The sequence below is a fragment of the Schistocerca piceifrons genome, chromosome 1 (genome assembly GCF_021461385.2).
Source record: "Schistocerca piceifrons isolate TAMUIC-IGC-003096 chromosome 1, iqSchPice1.1, whole genome shotgun sequence".
In the NCBI taxonomy this organism is placed as follows: domain Eukaryota; kingdom Metazoa; phylum Arthropoda; class Insecta; order Orthoptera; family Acrididae; genus Schistocerca; species Schistocerca piceifrons.
Genome location: NC_060138.1, coordinates 604438265 through 604457484, shown reverse-complemented (window position 1 = coordinate 604457484; position 19220 = coordinate 604438265). Strand labels below are relative to the sequence as shown.

At 39.5% G+C, this 19220-nt stretch overlaps 1 protein-coding gene across 6 annotated transcripts in view; it reads right to left on the bottom strand.

Annotated features, from left to right (window-relative positions):
• LOC124803528 (spermine oxidase) overlaps positions 1 to 19220 on the bottom strand; it is a 174495-nt gene that overhangs the window by 66007 nt on the left and 89268 nt on the right. For all 6 annotated transcript variants that reach the window (XM_047264685.1, XM_047264680.1, XM_047264679.1 and 3 more), the window contains 2 exons: positions 17105 to 17327; positions 11991 to 12239 (listed from right to left, as the gene is read on the bottom strand). In XM_047264685.1, the coding sequence (XP_047120641.1) occupies positions 11991 to 12239; positions 17105 to 17327 (472 nt within the window). The remainder of the gene's footprint in view (positions 1 to 11990; positions 12240 to 17104; positions 17328 to 19220) is intronic.

The following is a 19220-nucleotide window of genomic DNA, read 5'->3' as shown; positions in this document are numbered from 1 at the left end:
TGATGCCTCTTCTTTCGGTCTCGGTGCTGTGTTGTCTCACCGAGTCGGTAACACCGAACGTCCTATTGTGTTCGCATCTAAATTGCTAAACAAAGCTCAGTGTAATTATAGCCAATTGGACAAGGAAGCGTTGGCTATTGTGTTCGGTGTCACAAAATTCCATCACTACCTCTATGGTAGACCATTCTATTTAGTAACAGATCACAAGCCTCTGACGTCACTGTTTCATCCGTCTAAACCAGTTCCTCAGCGGACAGCTCAGAGACTACAACATTGGGCTCTTTTGTTATCACAATACCAGTATGAGATACTGTATCGCCCTACAGCTCAGCATGCAAACGCTGACGCACTTTCTAGATTGCCGATTGCTGCGGATGATGTCTTCGATTCCTCTGACGACTCTTGCCATCAGATTGATGCCGATGAGCATCAATCCCTCCGGGATTTTCCGATTGATTATCGTCAGGTGGCACGTGAGACAGCTACGGATCCTCATCTGAGTTTACTATTACGTTTTGTTCAACGTGGTTGGCCGTCCAAGGCAAAGGACATATCGGATCCTGTGGTTCATCGCTATTATCCGCAACGTCATCTGTTGTCTGTTTCGCACGGAGTTTTGCTGTTACGCACCGAGAATGACCAGCTTCGTGTAGTGGTTCCCCAAGTGCTCCAATCCAAGGTCCTCAACTTGTTGCATCAAGGTCATTGGGGAGTGGTCCGCACCAAGCAGCTTGCCCGCCGTCCTTGTACATGGATCGGCATTGATAAGCAGATTACGCAGATGTCTACAGATTGTTCGACGTGTGCCGAACACCAAGCTGCTCCGCCTCAACGCTATTTTGAGTGGGCACGCCCTGCCGGTCCCTGGCAGCGGGTACATATTGATTTCGCTGGTCCATATTGGAATTCTCGTTGGCTCATCGTGAAAGATGCATTTAGTAATTTTCCGTTTGTTGTGCCCATGCAGTCTACAACATCTGCACAAACTATACAGGCATTGACTTCAATTTTTTGTATTGAGGGTCTTCCAGAAGTTTTAGTGTCTGACAATGGTCCACAATTTACCTCTGCTGAATTTGAAAGTTTTTGTTCTGCCAATGGCATTCGCCATGTTCTTACTCCGCCGTTCCACCCTCAATCGAATGGTGCAGCGGAACATTTTGTACGCACATTCAAGGATCATATGGACCGCCTTCGTGCTACGCACTCTCGTCAGCAGGCCCTCATCATGTTCCTGTCGTCGCACCGGACCACGCCACGTGACGGCCCTTCGCCTGCGGAGCTTCTCCACGGCCGTCGTCATCGCACCCTACTACGGTTGTTGCACCCCACGGATCGACCCGCCGCTTCTGAGCATCGCACGCGTTTTCAGCGCAACGACGCCATTTTTTTCAGAGTTTATCACGGTCGCCGTCGTTGGGAACGTGGTACCGTGATAAGTGTCCACGGTCACGGTTTTTATACTGTTCAAGGTGCTACTGGGGTGCACAGGAGGCATCAGAAACAGTTGCGCCGCGCTGGTCGCCCGGATTCTGCCGCCCGTTCTTTGTCCACAGATTTGGTCCGCGGCGGGTTCCAGCCGCGCCTTCCGACTTCGCTGCCGCCCCCAGGGCAGCAGCAGCAGCAGCAGCAGCCGTCGCCGCTACCACACCGACAGCCCGTCCCGTTGATGCCTCCCGCACAGCTTCCTCCGGGAGCGCCCCAGGTGGTCGCTCCGGCGCCTGCGGTCCCTCTTCAGTCACCACCGCCTTCGGAGCTGATGGACATCGACCCCTCAGCCGGGCCGCCTTCCCAAGCGGTGGCTGTGCAGCCTGTCCTGCAGCCGCTTTCCTTGGGCACCCCAACGAGTCTGACACCGCAGCGCCTTGTCCGGCGCCCACTCAGCAGCCGTCGACGCTGCGTCAGGAGACGCTGCCTCTCTTCGTGGGTCCCGACGCCCCGTCGCGTCCAGTACCAGAAGCTGCGCCCGTGGTCACAGGCGTGCACCCTGACCTCGGTTTTCAGTCGGTGTTGCCCGAGGCCCCGTGCAGCCAATGCTGGGGTGTGGACCGGGGACTGCCACCGACAACAGTCTCCGCCCCGGTCTCTTCTGCTACGCCTGCGGCCAAACCCCTCCCCCGCCGTCGACGCTCGCCACGTCATTATTCAACGACGGTGCGGCGATTTGGGGGGGAGGAGTGTTATATCCTAGCTGGTAATGCCACCCGAGCCCGCTGCCAAAAGGTTGGCAGCATCAAAGTCCGGACGCCGTCCGCATAAGCAGCGCCAGCGAGACAGGAAATCGCCGCAAGTCTGCGAGTGCCACCACTGGCTTCTGGGTTCTTAAGCGCTGGAGTCGCGAGTGCTAGGACAGTTCTGTATTCGCCGCTCAGTTGTATACTCGCCACCGAATTGTGTACTTGCTAGTCAGTTGTGTGTTCATCGCAGCAGAGTTGTTGTTTGTCGTCAGCCGATGCTGACCTAGCCGCTCCGACTCGAACTAGACAGATCTCTGTAGACACGTTCACTACTGTGTTCTGTATCTTCGTTAATAAAGATAAGTACCGACTTTTATTTAATCCGAGTGTTTGGGTTTTCATCTTTCTGTTCACTGTTCCAGCGGACCGGTCGGCCCGCTATTAAAAGTGTGGCGGTGACTTCATAAGCCGTTTCTACAGCGAATAGTTTGTCGCTACGAACACCGCCACAAAAATATCACTTACAGAGTCCATGAAAAAATGATTAACTTTATCCGGGTCAAGAGCTATGCTATTTTCATCATTCCTGCAATGCTCTTGTGCAACAACATTCCATGCAGCTTTGCACTTTCGTATGCTGTACTTTTTGCAATTCTAAGCTTAATTCTGTAGGTTCTCTTACATTCAAGATATGATTTGTACAATTCATTTTTCTGCTCCGTTCCATCTTTAAGAGAATTTTTATACATGTGGAGCAACGATAACATATTTTCCCTCGTATTGGTAAGTTCATATGTGTACCACTTAATGTTTTTATTTATAGGTTGGCTTTTATGATTGATTTTTATAAGAGGAGAACAAGAATACCACAAATCTAAATAAATTTTAATGAAGTTCTCAAAAGCAGTTTCAGTTTCATTTATTCCCACTTGACAGTTATGTATGCAGTCCCACTTAATATCTCTGAGTTTCTGAATGAACTGGTTTACTACTTCTTCCTTCTGCACTCTAACCCAGATTACCTTTTCCTTAGCATTGGCACCTGTGTTGGAGAGGAGTCCTTCAGTTTTGTTTTGGTTGAGTGTGAGGAGTATTGGATTATGGTCTGCAAATACCCCAGTGACAGTGTACAAATCCCTATCAAAGTTAACAATGATATTATCTATACATGCTCCGTCACGTGTGGCATTTCTATTGCTACAATATAGATTGAACATTCTGAGGAGGTTGAAAAAATCCTTTGTGTCTTGCTCACCATCATGGTCAGGAAGACCTAAAATTTCGCTTACTTATATGTTGCTAATTCCTTTGTCTGCAGGCTTGTAAAGTTCTTTGCAACTCTTGTGAGAAAAACAACTGCATTCAGCTCATTACATGCTCAAAATCTGCCACATTTTTACAGGAAAGAAAATTTACATTACAATAATAGAGCATGATTGTTTTTGTTTCTGAGAACAGGTGAGTTAAAAGTGATTGTTTGCTTGGAAATGTACTCAGCTTTCCCGAGGGAGCTCTATAAACAGCTACCACATAAATAGGCAGTGTATTAACAAGGAGTTAAATGCAACAATTCTCAAACTGTTGAGCAATACAATTTCTTTGTTCATAGGCATAGATGCTAACTTTTATACACTAACTTTTATTAAACTTGCAAATGTAAACCTGCAAAATTAAACATTATTTTATTTAGAATACTGAAAAGAGAGGAATTTAATATTATACACAGTATTAGTGCAGAATTTTTTAAGTGAGTGCAAATAAGAGTCGTCTGGTCCAGAAAGACTGTAGTTTATCACAGTGTATTTTTCACAAATGTACCCTGTTTTATCATGTATATTGTAATATTATTTACATCCCGTGCTTGTACATTTTCACTGGCTATTGATAAGTCTTAAGCAATTACATTACCAGTAAAAAAAATTGTAAACTACAGCTTCTGCTTTATCGCGATAGATAAAGTTCCTTATTTTAACCATACGGCAAAGTACTCTCCTCTTTGTGTGGTATCATTTGCCAAAAATCTAATTTAAATATCTCCAGCAGTTTATGAGATATGAGAGGTGTTATGAATATTTCATTCCCACATGCCAGTGATCAGAAGTGAACTTGATGCAGATGTTCAATTTTTTCAAGATTGGAGGCAGATAATTATCCCAAGTTTTATAAAAATTTCACAATCTCATCTGTACTTCATACTCAGCAACAGAATGTATAATATGCACCAAACACAAATTCATAGAGACCCCTATTTTTGATTGGAATGTTCTCAAATTTGATGCTCATATGTGAAATACGACAATAGTTATGACCATTATCGAAATGATGGGCACTTCAGCATGTAGCTGGCATATAAATCTACAAGTATTTCAGAAATCAATTATTTTTTACAGAACAGATTCTGAAAAACTGTTTGACAAAGATTACAGGCCGTGTGTCTCGATTCTTTCAGCGCAGTGCCACGCCAACCCTTGCCCACTTTGCGTGATGTCACAAGAGCATGCCGCAGCCTTAGCTGCTCATGGCACTGCAGAACATCCACAAAACTCACTTCTGTTTGTGTCATTGCTACTTCTATTTCATCCAGGTCCACCCCTAATTTTTCAATTACTGTCCTTGGCCAGGCTGTTCTCTGCTGTTGGACTGAGCATTCACTGCTGCTTTGAAATCAGTGCAATGAGTACTGCCCCATTTGGTTTCTTAATAACTTGGTACGACAGTCTGTCAAGTTCAGTTTCAAATGCCACATGCCTGGGGAAGTATGCCATGCTTTTTCATAGTTTTGGCATAACATACCCACAGCATTAAACAGATGTGATAAGAAACTAAATTATCTTGTTCATGAATTTAAAAACCAGGATTATAAAGAGGCTGCTTTTCATGGTTTAGTATACAGGGCACTCAATTGCCAATGAACAAGTAGAATTAAAAAATGGAATTAAACATCATTACGAAGATAGCAATCAATAATAGTTACAAAGTAGATATTGTTAATAAATTTCTGAAGAAAAGTAACACTCATAGAAAGAAGAAACTAAATGAAGGGAAAATTAAACTGGTCTCTATGACATACCATGGAACATTCTTGCAAAAGATTGTGAACCTTACAGAGCTAAAACAGCATTCAAAACAAATAATCTAGTGAGGTATAATTTGAAGTGTGATTCCAGTAAAAAGATAAACAAAATCAAAATATTGGGAGTTTATAAAATACATTGCACATCCTGTGATGAAAATCGTATTGAATAGACAGGAAGAACACATTTTATCAGTTACAAGGAACATAACAATGCATCAGACTAAGTACCTCTGATAAGTCAGCTGTTACAAATCATGTGTATGAAACAGTCATCTCCTTAAGGAAGTAAATGATGATTTAGAAATTCTTCACATAAAAAAGAAAGGACAAGAATTCGACTTGCTAGAAGTATTGGAGATTGCCATTTACAAAAGGAAACACAACAATGTTTTTAATATGCAAGTGAAAGTCAATGGGACAAGATATCTTACCAGCTTTTTAGAGTTAGTTTAAGATTATGCTTAATATTCCTCTGATGAAATAATACTAGAGGCTGGTCAACACAGATGACAACATCCAACTAGAAACTTTGGAAATGAGTAAAAGCAGGTGACCAATAGAACAGCAACATGCTTGAGCCAATAGCTGTACTTACACGGTAATGTCTTGGACATGTCAACACACAACAACTCTCCAATACCTGAAGAAGCATCAACTTGACACTTTAGGAACCACAGTTGATTGGGAGGATGCAGCCTGGTATGTGATGCAGTGTGAGATGGGACAATTACCGACAGAAGTCAACAAATTTAATGTAAGGCAAGAACCCACAGTTCAATAGGTTCTTATTTTGTTTTAGTTTATGATAACTCTAAATGTGTTGGTAAACTTTTTAATGATTTAATCTCATGAGCTGGGTTTGATAACCTGATAATGAGCATATTGTCTCTCAAGACATATTGTTGAGTCATGTGTGGGATACAAAACAGTTGAATTAAATGCTACCAATCACCACTGTTAAAATATAACAACTACTACCTCACATATAATATTAAGAGCATCTTCCTTTTTTTCAAAAACACCATATTTAAACAGTTATACTTAATTAAAGTTTTGTATTCCAGAATGTTCCATTCTTCATTGGTGATTATTTATAAAATTCAGTGCCATAATTTTGTAGCCCTGACTTTCTGATTTGAAAAACCCCACTTCCACTAGGAAAACTTGTTTGTTTGGTTTACTGAGCTATAAAAGTTCACATTTTAGCTAATTTTGGTGGTTGATTAGTTACAAACTACACAGATAACTAGAAAAATTCTTTTATCAAAATTATGTGGAATGAGTCAGTTTACATGATTTGCACACATGATTAGCATTAACATTAATGAACACATTACTTTTTAATCCTACCCACACCACTAAACTTACAATTTTTTAAGAGGCTACAGATTTTAAATGGAAATTCCTCTGTGGAATGGGAGTTGTCAGGAGAAATGATTTTAAGCTACATTAAAAACTTGCTTCACTACCTGTTTCAGACATTTTATGCTATTGGGCAAATCATGAAAAATCTTTGTTGTGACATACTGAATTCCTTTCTGAGCCCCTGACAGATTTAATAATGAGCAGTTATGGCCATTTTTCCTTTATAATTGTAGGTATGGATATCACTATTTTTACTTTTTTTAGAAGGCTATCAGTTTTTAAGTAGAAATTGTTCAGGAGAAATGATTTTAAGCTACATTAAAAACTTGCTTCACTACCTGTTTCAGGCATTTTATGCTAATGGCCAAATGATGAAAAATTTTTCTTCTTGCATACTGAACTCCTTTCTGAGTCACTGAAACATCATGTGACTAGGGCCTCCCATTGGGTGGACCATTCACCGGGTGCAAGTCTTTCAATTTGACACCACTTCGGTGACTTGTGCATTGATGGGGATGAAATGATGATGATTAGGACAACACAACAACCAGTCCCTGAGTGGAGAAAATCTCTGACCCAGCCGGGAATCGAACCTGGGCCCTTAGGATTGACATTCTGTCGCGCTGACCACTCAGCTACCGGGGATGGACTTCTGAGCCACTGAACAGCTTTAATAATTGGTAATCCTCTAGAATTGTAGATACTGCTATCACTTTTCTTAGTGGATATACGTATTGTCATGGTGCAGTTAAAATGCCAAACTCCTTGAAGAGAAACAAACAGGAGAAGACATCGTATTATTCTTACTTCTTGCTTTTGTGCAAACAGTACTTTCTTTCTAAGTGATGAGTTTCCCCAGAAAATTACTTTCTAAAACATTACTGAGTGGAAATGCATTAAATATGTCAGGAGTTTGATTTGTTTGTTTTCAAGACTAGAAATTATATGAAAAGTAAAAGTAACTTAACTTATTTGTTTGTGATGCTCAGTAATATGCTTCCACCATTTCAAGAATTCATCAATATGAAGCATTCTACCCTACTTATTAACTCCTGCTCATGTGCTACAGCAATTGTTGGTATGACACTATTTGTTGTACAGAACTGAATGTAGTACGTTTTCTCAAAATTTGGAAGGATCCATTTTCAGAGAACCACTTAATAATTCTTTGCAAAACATTATTAACAATATCTTCTGTTGCTTTGTCCCAAACTGAATTTATTATAAATCCAGTATTATCTGCAAAAATCTTGCTGAATATTAACTGAGAGATTATTCACATATGTCAACAATAGGAGTGTAGCAAATTTAACACTGTGGAACTCCCTTTGTTATTTCTCTCCATTCACTAAAATTTTCCATCTCTCCATCATTGTCTAAATTATTCAATGTAATGTGGAAAAATTCCCTGTGTCAGTGATTCATTATAAACGTCACTAAGGATGACACCTAAGTTAGAATAACTTTTCAGAATTCTGTTTGAAATTCCATCAACATCATATGAGCCTTTGTTTTTTTAGAATTTGTATAATTGTACTGATTTCAATGAGGGATGTTGGTGCTACTTCAAGTTGCTTGAAGTTCTGTGGAATGACATTTTTCATATCCTCTTACTACTTCAACTTCACCATTTAATCCCACTTTTGCTGCAATATTTAGAACATGATTGTTACATGAGATTTATGAATCCCTGTAGGAGTATACATAATATTCATAACATAGTTCCTATAATTTTGTCAATTTTCCCATTATCCAACCAATAGTTAAACAGGTTAACTTCTTTGATCATTGTAATTTCAACACACACACACACACACACACACACACACATATATATATATATTACAAAAAATTTGAATTATTAATCATAAACACTTCTATACATAGTTGTGTAGGACAATATTGCAGTGTCGTCACCTAGTAGATATATTGTTAACAAATCGCAGCTGCTATCAATCAAAATCTATTATGAATTCTTGAGCTTCTCAAAGTCGAATAGCAACATAGTACAATACTATTGAAGCCCTTCACAGCATCATATAATTAGTCTGGGAATACCAGATGTTACATGAACATTACCTAGTGTGGGGAAGAAGTTTTTACATGCACCATCTCCACGTAAATGGGATCTAATTTGTCCCCAATGAAATCACATTGTTTGCTGATGAGGGTAGCTTACCTATCTGCTGTAATTATTGAAGCTCATGACCATCAGAAAACTGATCATCATAAAAATAAATGTGTGTTACAACACATGTGATGAAGACTGAAAACTATGTACTGCAGGGCTTTGTAGTTTATTTAACAAATGTCAACTCAACCACAATAACAAGAGTCAAACAATGGAAAATTCAGGATGGAATGCAACAATATTATGAACACACACACACACACACACACACACACACGACTACAGTCTCAGGCAACTGAAACCACACTGCGAGCAGCAGCAGCAGTGCATGATGGGAGTGGCAACTGGGTTGGGGTAAGGAGGAGGCTGGGATGGGGAGGGGGAGCAGTAGTATGGTGGGGATGGCAGACAGTGAAGTGCTGCAGGTTAGACGGAGGGCAAGGGGGAGGTGGGGAATCGGGGGTGGGGGGGGGGAAGTAGTGGAAAAGGAGAGAAATAAAAAGATTGTGTGGAAGCAGGGAAGGGGTTGGATGAGTGAGGACAGTGGCTAACGAAGGTTGAGGCCAGGAGGGTTTTGGGAACGTAGGATTTATTGCAGGGAAAGTTCCCACCTGTGCAATTCAGAAAAGCTGGTGTTGGTGGGAAAGATCCATATGGCACAGGCTGTGAAGCAGTCATTGAAATGAAGGATATCATGTTTGGCAGTGTGTTCAGCAACAGAGTGGTCCATTTGTTTCTTGGCCACAGTTTGTCAGTGGCCATTCATGTGTACAGGCAGATTGTTGGTTGTCATGCCTACATAGAATGCAGCACAATGGTTGCAGCTTAACTTGTAGACCACATGACTGGTTTCACAGGTAGCCCTGCCTTTGATGGGATAGGTGATGTTAGTCACTGGACTGGAGTAGGTGGTGGTGGTGGTGGTGGGAAGATGTATTGGACTGGTCTTGCATCTAGGTTTATTACAGGGGTATGAGCCATGAGGTAAGGGATTGGGAGCAGGGGTTGTGTAAGGATGGACGAGTGTATTGTGCAGGTTCAGTGGACGGCGGAATACCTGTGTGGGAGGGGTGGGAAGGATAGTGGGCAGGATATTTCTCATTTCAGGGCACAACAATAGGTAATCAAAACCCTGGTAAGAGATTGTAATTCAGTTGCTCCAATCCTCGGTGGTACTGAGTCACTGTCCTCTCCCATCCAGCCCCTTCCTTGCTCCCATTCCAGCACTACACAGCCTTCATTCCACCACCACACACAGTGTTTTCATTTCTCTCCTTTTCCACTACCTTCCTCCCCCCCACCCCCTCCCACCCCCACTCCACACCTCTTCCCTGCCCTCCGTCTAACCTGCAGCACTTCACTGTCTGCCACCCCCACCATACTATTGCTCCCCCTCCCCATCCCAGCCTCCTCCTTACCCTCACACAGTCACCACTCCCATCATGCACTCATGCTGCTGCTTGCACTGTGGTTTCAGTTGCCTGAGACTGCAGTCGTGTGTCGTGTGTGTGTGTGTGTGTGTGTGTGTGTGTGTGTGTGTGTGTGTGTGTGCGCGCGTGTATCTATTGGTAATGAAGGGCACTTACCAAAAGCCTTAATTGTGAAAGTCTTTTTGTTGCGCCTATCTGCGACTCAGCATCTCCTCTATATGGTGAGTACCAACTTTCCTTCTCATAATATTGTTACAATAACAAGAGTGTAATCCAAAACATTGAAGTGATAGACAACCATCAAAGGTTAACAACCAGATAATGTAAGTTACACACTGATCAAACACAGAAGTGTAGCAAAGCATTGTCTAAGTTCATAACTTTGTACTTCTGCAGAAACTGTGAGAAAAATAAAGTATGCCTCTCATGTTTCAAAGAAATGTAAAAATATCCAAGAGAGCATGAGCTCATGAGAAAAGACCAAAATAACAATCATGAGTGAAATCCCAGGATATCTGTCCAGGGCGAAAATTTCAGAGGGTGCCAAATTCATATTCTTGAATGAAAAAACCTTATGTTGATTTCTGAACCAATAAAAAGTTGATTTTTGAAGATTTTTGAATGTGTGGTTAGTCTACACGATGTCTCTGCCATGGAGATCCCTGTCACATCTAGAAATAAAAATAAACTTTCCTGTAGACAAAAGGGGATGGGGCTATATGAACTCAGCTGAATAAACCTGAACAGGTAAATGCCAATCGCTGTTTGTTTATTTGGATGTGCAAATGATCAGTGTTGTTATAATTATTAACAAAATCCACAGATTCAGATTAACAGAATGGAAATAAATGACTAACAGGAATAACAGGTAAGAAAGATTACATATTAATCTTCTCAGTGTATCCAAAAAAAAATGAAATTTTTGCCAGATCGGTACACTACTAAGAGCCAGTTGTACAGTCCCAGTTAGCAGCTACTTACTTTCTATTCTTGGAATAACATGGAAAACATGTTGTGCAAACACATAATACTGCCTAACCAGAGAATAAATGCAGGATAACTAAACCAGTGATTCTGATGTGGTTAGTGAAGTTAACCAGAGAATAAGTTTTGACAATGGCAGGAATACTTACAGAATTAGTGATGACTAGATTGTTTGTTAGAATGAGTAAGGGGAAGAAACAGGAATATCACACATATTATAAGGAAGAATATGACTATTCCAAATTTATATAAAAATTTTGTACTTCTACTTTTTGATCTTATACTTGAGAAACTGGAGTGCATGAATGAAATGTGAAACTGTTTCCTACCATAAAACTTTTTGCTTGTAGTAGACCTAATAGGCATTAGACACTGGTACTTCGTGTATTATATTCTGTCATGTTATTTATGTAAATTAGATAGATAAAAATCCCATTTGTGCCAAAACAGTCTTGCTTATATGCCGTGTTGTGCAACTGCCGCAATATTAGAAAGGCGTATTTCATTTCATCCAGCAGCCAGTGACAAAACAGACATAGTCAAATTGAGAAACCACATCAGTTCAGAAATATCATAGATCCTGGGCTGCTCAGTGCTATTCATTTTTTACCAGTAAGCACTACAGCAACTGTTCCAGTTCTGAAGACTGATAAGCACATTCTTTGCATTTATCTAAACATGTATGCAATGCTGTATTTTTTTGTTTATAGCTTAAATTAGATGATAAACAAGTGTATGTTTCAAATTTTTATAGTGTCCTGAAGATAATTTTTGCTTTTGTTATCATGAAACATCAATAATTATAAAGAACATGTCAGTGAACTCACCTTAATAGCATTCAGCTTGTAAGCAGGTAATGGGGGACTGAACATTGCCTTTGCTTGTGCCTTAAGCACTCCAAGAGAAACAGTCACAATAACGTGATCTGCAATATACTGTGATCCATCAAGACAACTGACAATAACTTTCCCTCTCATTTCATTAGGCAATGAATCCCATTCAATTTTGGTTACTTCCTTACTAAGTTGTAAACGTTCCTTCAAAGGAAGTTCTTGGTCAGGATTTGGATACTTTTTCTGGAAAATTTCCCAGAAAAGGATTATTATTTATGGACAAATATAAGTGTTAAATAATTGTTATTAAAAAAAAGCTTCTCTCTCTCTCTCTCTCTCTCTCTCTCTCTCTTTCTTTCTCTCTCTTTCTGTTCATGCCACACAATGTTCTATAGATTTCAATACAAAAGTGACAATAACATTTATTCAATACAAAAGTGAAAAAAAAAACATTTATTCATTTCAATCCAAGATAGTTGCTTTACTGTAAACTAATAAAATATTAAACATGCAACAACACAGAAAAAATAGCTGCTTTAAAAAGATTGGCATTACCAAATACCAATTTGATGACTCAGTTTTTGCATCTCTCAACCACTGTTTAGTCTCATAATGTGTTTCTGATTTATGTCACTTAGTATGGATAAATAGCTAAGAAAAATAACTCCCTATTTTCCACTACGGTGCAGACGTATTTCATAAGAAAAATTAATTGGTATAGTAATGAAAGCAATCTTCACACTTAACTTTTGTATATTCAGTATTCATACTTTTAAATTATTTCTGAACTAACTGTTGTTATGACTTAACTTGTGTTGCTTTTAATATTTGCACAGTGAATTTTTTCCTTAACTGGCACAGAAGAAAATCAGCTAGAGCTGAGCATGTGAAAGGTACTAGATACTGACATTCCAAATGTACAAAACACAGCACCTGCCCATACTTTATATTACTACTATAGCAAAATAGACATTCGGTGATAACTATAAATATTTAAAACTAAATGAGTCCTTACTAAGGATGAGTGGAACCTGTGGAGGCAAAATGTAGTCACCTCTGTCGTATCAAGTGAGTACTTTCATCTCTATTACATTCCATTGCACAATTATAATATTATGCCAGCTGGCTACAGATTATAAAATTTGGTGTTCACTTTCCACTGAGTCCCAAATTTGTTTCATTTTTTTTTCTCCTGGTACAACAATTACTTTCGTGACTACTTTATATATATAAGAATGAATAAACTTCTCGCATGCGATGTTTGCTTTATTCACATTTACCCTATTTCACTTCCTGTGTAGTCTACAGATATTCTGACTGAATAGTTACCAATGATTCAAAAATACTTTTTTTTTTCCTACACCTATCTTATGAGGATATTTTCAGGTACAGATAATAAAATTGTATTATGAAGCAAAAGGTATGGAAATGTTACAAGGTTAATTAATGATTAGGAATAAGTGAAAAGGTTAACCAGCAGCTTTGGTCCAGGAAGACAGAACATAAGAACATCACAGGAGGGTCAACAATGAAATGCTAGGAATATACGAGATTCAAAAAATTAAGGCTTTACTTGTGGAAGAGTTGGCAGTTGGTTAGTTAGCTAGTAAGTTAGTATCTGCAATGATTGACTGTTTCATCAGTTCTTGGTAGAATATTTTATACATTATGACTGAAATACACATGAATATTACACCAGGGTAATGTGTGTTTTCATTCTTAATGTAAACAGCTTGTTCCACAGATCAAATTCACAATAAAAGTTATGATGTGGAATATGTTAACACAACAAATGAAGACTTACACACAACCAAAAAAAGTAATATTTAGTTTGATACATGCTGGTAATTACAGGTTTTTAATGACTAATCACCTCTACTGAAGAATTCCTCTACACTGTAAAAGAAGTAATTAAGGATAACCTTCTTTAAACTGCATTTGAAAACACTTCTGCTATATGTCAGCATTTTATTTCCTGCTATATGTCAGCATTTTATTTCCATGGGAAGATCGTCAAAGTGATTTATAACTGCATTTTTCACCCCTTTCTGTGCCAAATTTATATACATTAAAGGGTAATGCAAATCATTTTTCCTAGCATTTGTATTTCTGAATATGTCTGTTATTCTCAAACTTAGATAGGTTGTCGATAAAAAAATTTGGAAGTGAATGAGTATGCTGTCCTGTGGGTGTGTGGTTAATATTCCCATCTGTTTAAAGATACACAAGCAACATGTAGGCCTACCATGTGTGAACTCCACACATAATCCTAACTACTTTCTTTTGTGAAATGAATGCCTTTTGCCTAATTGAGGAGTTATACCAGAATATTATTCCATAAGACATCAATGAATGGAAATATGCAAAATATGTTGACTTACTGACTTCTATATCCCCGAAGTTGGCAATTGTTCTTATGGCAAAAGTAGATGAAGCTAAACATTTAGCAGGTCTGCTGTATGATTTATCCAGTTTAAGTTTTCATCAGTGTGCAAACCAAAGCACTTACAACTTTCTACGTTGTTTGTTATTTATTGTTGCTATACTGCATTTTTCAAAGTTTAAAGCTAGCCCATTTGTGCAATACCATTCAATAACTTTCACAAAAATATCATTCACTACATCTCTGTTGATGCTTCTTTGCTTAGCTTCATAGCAATGCTTATATAATCTGTGAACTAATTCTGCCTCTTGAGGGGGGGGGGGGGGGGGGGAGTTTTCACAGCTAGCAGTGTTGAATACAAGTGAACATTATGTAGAACTGATTAAATGAAACTTCCACATAATTAAAACTATGTGTTAGACTGGAACCTGCGCCAGTAATGTCACATTTTGTGAACACTGCTTTTACTGGCAGCTATTAATTCACAACTCATGATCTGCCTTCTAAGCTTAATGCTGCCAGTGTTTTTCTCATACTTTTCAACCTTTACAGAAGCTGTACTGTACACTTGGCCAGTCTAACACAGCTGGAGAAAATGATATTACAGAGAAAAAATGTCTTGGACACAGTCTAAGAGCTGTTTACTGACTGAATCTTTCTGTCTGCAGTTGAGTGCATACTGCATCATTGATAGATTACAGCTGTGTGATGCAATGGGACCCTATTGTGAAACCAGTCCTCTTACCAACTGACCTATCCAGGCATGACCCTCAAAATTTAATTCTGCCAGTGTCTCTCTCATTCGCTTTAATCTTATCTTACGTCCTCCTGCATATGTTCAACAAAGCTTTAACCTACCAGAAAGTTTCAAAACAGGAAACACTTTGCTTGCAGTGCATGAGTTTGAGTTCTAAGCTGGCACACAGTTATAATCTGAGAAGAAATTTCTAAATAATGCAATTTCTGCTGCAGAGCAGAAGATTCATTCTGAAAACAAGCCTTAAGCTGTGCCTACAGGATCTGTTTGCTGCAATGGATGACTGATTATTTGTCATACACTAAATAAGACAGACTCAATAAACAAAAACAGCAAATAAGATACCCTCCAAATGCAGAACACAAGGCAACAGATACAGGGATGAGCATTTTATGCACATGACTATAACAACATTTATGTATGTACAAATAGTTTGAACCTCTCTGCTATAATATCTCGCAGACATCTGTTTATGGTGTCAGGCATTTCGACTACTGTTCCACAATATATTTACCCCCCATGAAGTTGTTTCAAAAATATCCACTGTAGTTCAAAAGGAACAATGCCATATGAGGTGCATCCAGAAAGTAAGTTTCCCTACATTTTAAAACAAAGACAACATAGTTACATTAAAAACTTTATTGGCAACAGGTACAGCAATGTTTATGGTATTTTTTGTCACCAAAAGAACTGAGACACTTGTCATACTGTGGGATCAACTTTTACATTCCTGTGTCATAGAAGTCTGCTCCTGTAAATTGACCCAGGATGTGACAGTCATCTTCCACTCTTCAACATGGTCACAACACTGGATAGAGGACAAGAATTTCTTGATCTGCAAGAAAAGATGGAAATCACTTGGAGCAGATCAGGTACTACTACAGAAATGTCATTACTGTTCCAGAGTGTTTTGCTTTGTGCTCGTGTGTCTGGTTTTTCGGCACCCACCTGGCACACAATTTCTTGAACTGCAGGTGTTCAGTGACCATTTCATGCAACAAGGATCATGATATCTGCAGAAAATGATGCTGAGCTCTGTAATTGTGAAGTGACAGTTCTCCAGGATGTGCTGCTATATCAGCTCAACCAGGTGATCATTGATGAGGGATGGTCACCCACTCACACTCTTCACCATGGACACTTTGACAACCTTTGGAAAAAGCCTACCGGCACAACAGCGACACACTGTCCATTTGCTGATGGTGTTCTGCCCATGCACCTGACAGAGCTGACACTGAATTTCGATGGCATTAGGTTTTGTGCATTAAGGAACCTTATCACTGATCAAACCTTGCAGGTAGCAGTAGAAGGAATAAGAGACACCATTTCCAGGCACTCCTGTTCTGGTTCTGCAGGTGGGACCCATCCAGCCAGCATATGATTGTCACATCATAGATCTGTTGCACATGCACAATTTTCCCCACTAGATTGTCTACTTTAAAGGAAACAACATTCATAAACTTACTATCTGGATGCACCTCCTACATAATTACAAAATGAGAAGAAAAACATGGTCTTAATTACACCACATTGAGGTCGTCTTTAGCACAAAAAGGAGTCACAATGCTGGAACCAAAAGTTTTGATCATTTACCTAATGATACAAAACATCTGATGCACAGAAAAGTAAAATTTGAAAATACATTGAAAAAGTTTCTCCTTGACAACTCCCTTTTTTCCATAGAAGCATTTATATTATCATAATGTGTAAAAGGTGATGATAGAAATTACTGACTCACATGTAAATGTCTTCTTTTCTCCTCTCTCTCTCTCTCTCTCTCTCTCTCTCTCTCTCTCTCTCTCTCTCTCTCTCTCCTTTTTTTTACAATTTAGCATGCAGATGACACATGGAACATAAACTAACCAACCATGATATTCAGAGGAAAGTGCTCTAAATAATAAGAAATACACGTAACATTAACTCAAGTTGTATTGTAATGGAATAACAGTTTTAACAGCAAACACTAACCATCAAAACATCCAAAATGTTTCTGTAGCCTCCATGTTTCCAGGCCCAAAGCTGATTTCCTTCACATTCCCAGTACTCTGTGAGACCCTTTCCAGATGTTTGGAACCAGTTATCAGAACCATCAATCGATTTTTCTAATTTTGAATACCACTCGAGGACAGAATATGCAAGAGGTAGATCTTCGGCAGAAATTAATCCTGGTTGTGTAATTTGTCTCTGAAATCTTACAAAAATTAAATGTTATGGTGAAAATGAAATACTAATTTGGCTAATAACTTTCAATTTGCTCTTTGGCACTCATATGTGTGAGTATAATCGCACAGTTTTCAACAATTTATTAACAGCACACACATGAATATTTACCACAACACTAGAAACAGGAAAATAATCTTGATTAATGCTCTATTTGACAACATTTAGCCAGTTCCAGAGCAGTAAGTAACCTCACAGTGGATACCTACAACTCATTCATTATTTCCACAGGAATTTTCAACCAGTAGTCTCACAGTTAATAATTTTTTAAAAACAAATACCTAATGTTGCTACACCCAGTTAGAGTAAAATGCTGAGCTTTTTGTCTTTGTCAACAGCAGCATTTATTACAGACAGTTGATCAGAAAAGTGCTCTGACTGATGTCAAGCAACAGAAAGTTGCATCCAATGCGTGTGTTGGGCACCGCGCTAGATGACATGTACCAGAGTTAGCAAAGGTACCTAAGAGTACTATCCTCTCCAGTTGTTACTGTTTCCTCTCCAGGAATTAATCCATCAACACTTGTCCACTTGAGTGTCAGTGGAATGTCCACAGTATATCACAAGGCACTGTGCAGGAGAAGACAATTACACTCATCCACTAACCAGCAATTTCAATGTGCTACCTTCCACTTTGTTTGAGGTTCTTTGAGGTTCGCCGATGACATTGTAATTCTGTCAGAGACAGCAAAGGACTTGGAAGAGCAGTTGAATGGAATGGACAGTGTCTTGAAAGGAGGATATAAGATGAACATCAACAAAAGCAAAACAAGGATAATGGAATGTAGTCTAATTAAGTCGGGTGATGCTGAGGGAATTAGATTAGGAAATGAGACACTTAAAGTAGTAAAGGAGTTTTGCTATTTGGGGAGCAAAATAACTGATGATGGTCGAAGTAGAGAGGATATAAAATGTAGGCTGGCAATGGCAAGGAAAGCGTTTCTGAAGAAGAGAAATTTGTTAACATCCAGTATTGATTTAAGTGTCAGGAAGTCATTTCTGAAAGTATTCGTATGGAGTGTAGCCATGTATGGAAGTGAAACATGGACGATAAATAGTTTGGACAAGAAGAGAATAGAAGCATTCGAAATGTGGTGCTACAGAAGAATGCTGAAGATTAGATGGGTAGATCACATAACTAATGAGGAAGTATTGAATAGGATTGGGGAGAAGAAAAGTTTGTGGCACAACTTGACCAGAAGAAGGGATCGGTTGGTAGGACATGTTCTGAGGCATCAAGGGATCACCAATTTAGTATTGGAGGGCAGCGTGGAGGGTAAAAATCGTAGAGGGAGACCAAGAGATGAATACACTAAGCAGATTCAGAAGGATGTAGGTTGCAGTAGGTACTGGGAGATGAAAAAGCTTGCACAGGATAGAGTAGCATGGAGAGCTGCATCAAACCAGTCTCAGGACTGAAGACCACAACAACAACAACAACCTTCCACTGCAACTCAACCAAGCCAGTAACACCACTTCATCTATTGATCAGCCTGCTGGATCACATGTAGGGAGTTACAACCCATCCTCACAGCTCTACTTCTGCCAAGATCTCATCTCCTAGCTTCCCAAATTCAGAGAAGCTCTTCTGCGAAACTAGCAGGATTAGCGCACCTAGATGAAAGGATATTGTAGAGATATGGCTTGCCACAGCCTGGGGGGTGTTTCTACATCTACATCTACATCCATACTCCGCAAGTCACCTGACGGTGTGTGGCGGAGGGTACCTTGAGTACCTCTATCAGTTCTCCCTTCTATTCCAGTCTTGTATTGTTCGTGGAAAGAAGGATTGTCGGTATGCCTCTGTGTGGGCTCTAATCTCTCTGATTTTATCCTCATGGTCTCTTCGTGAGATATACGTAGG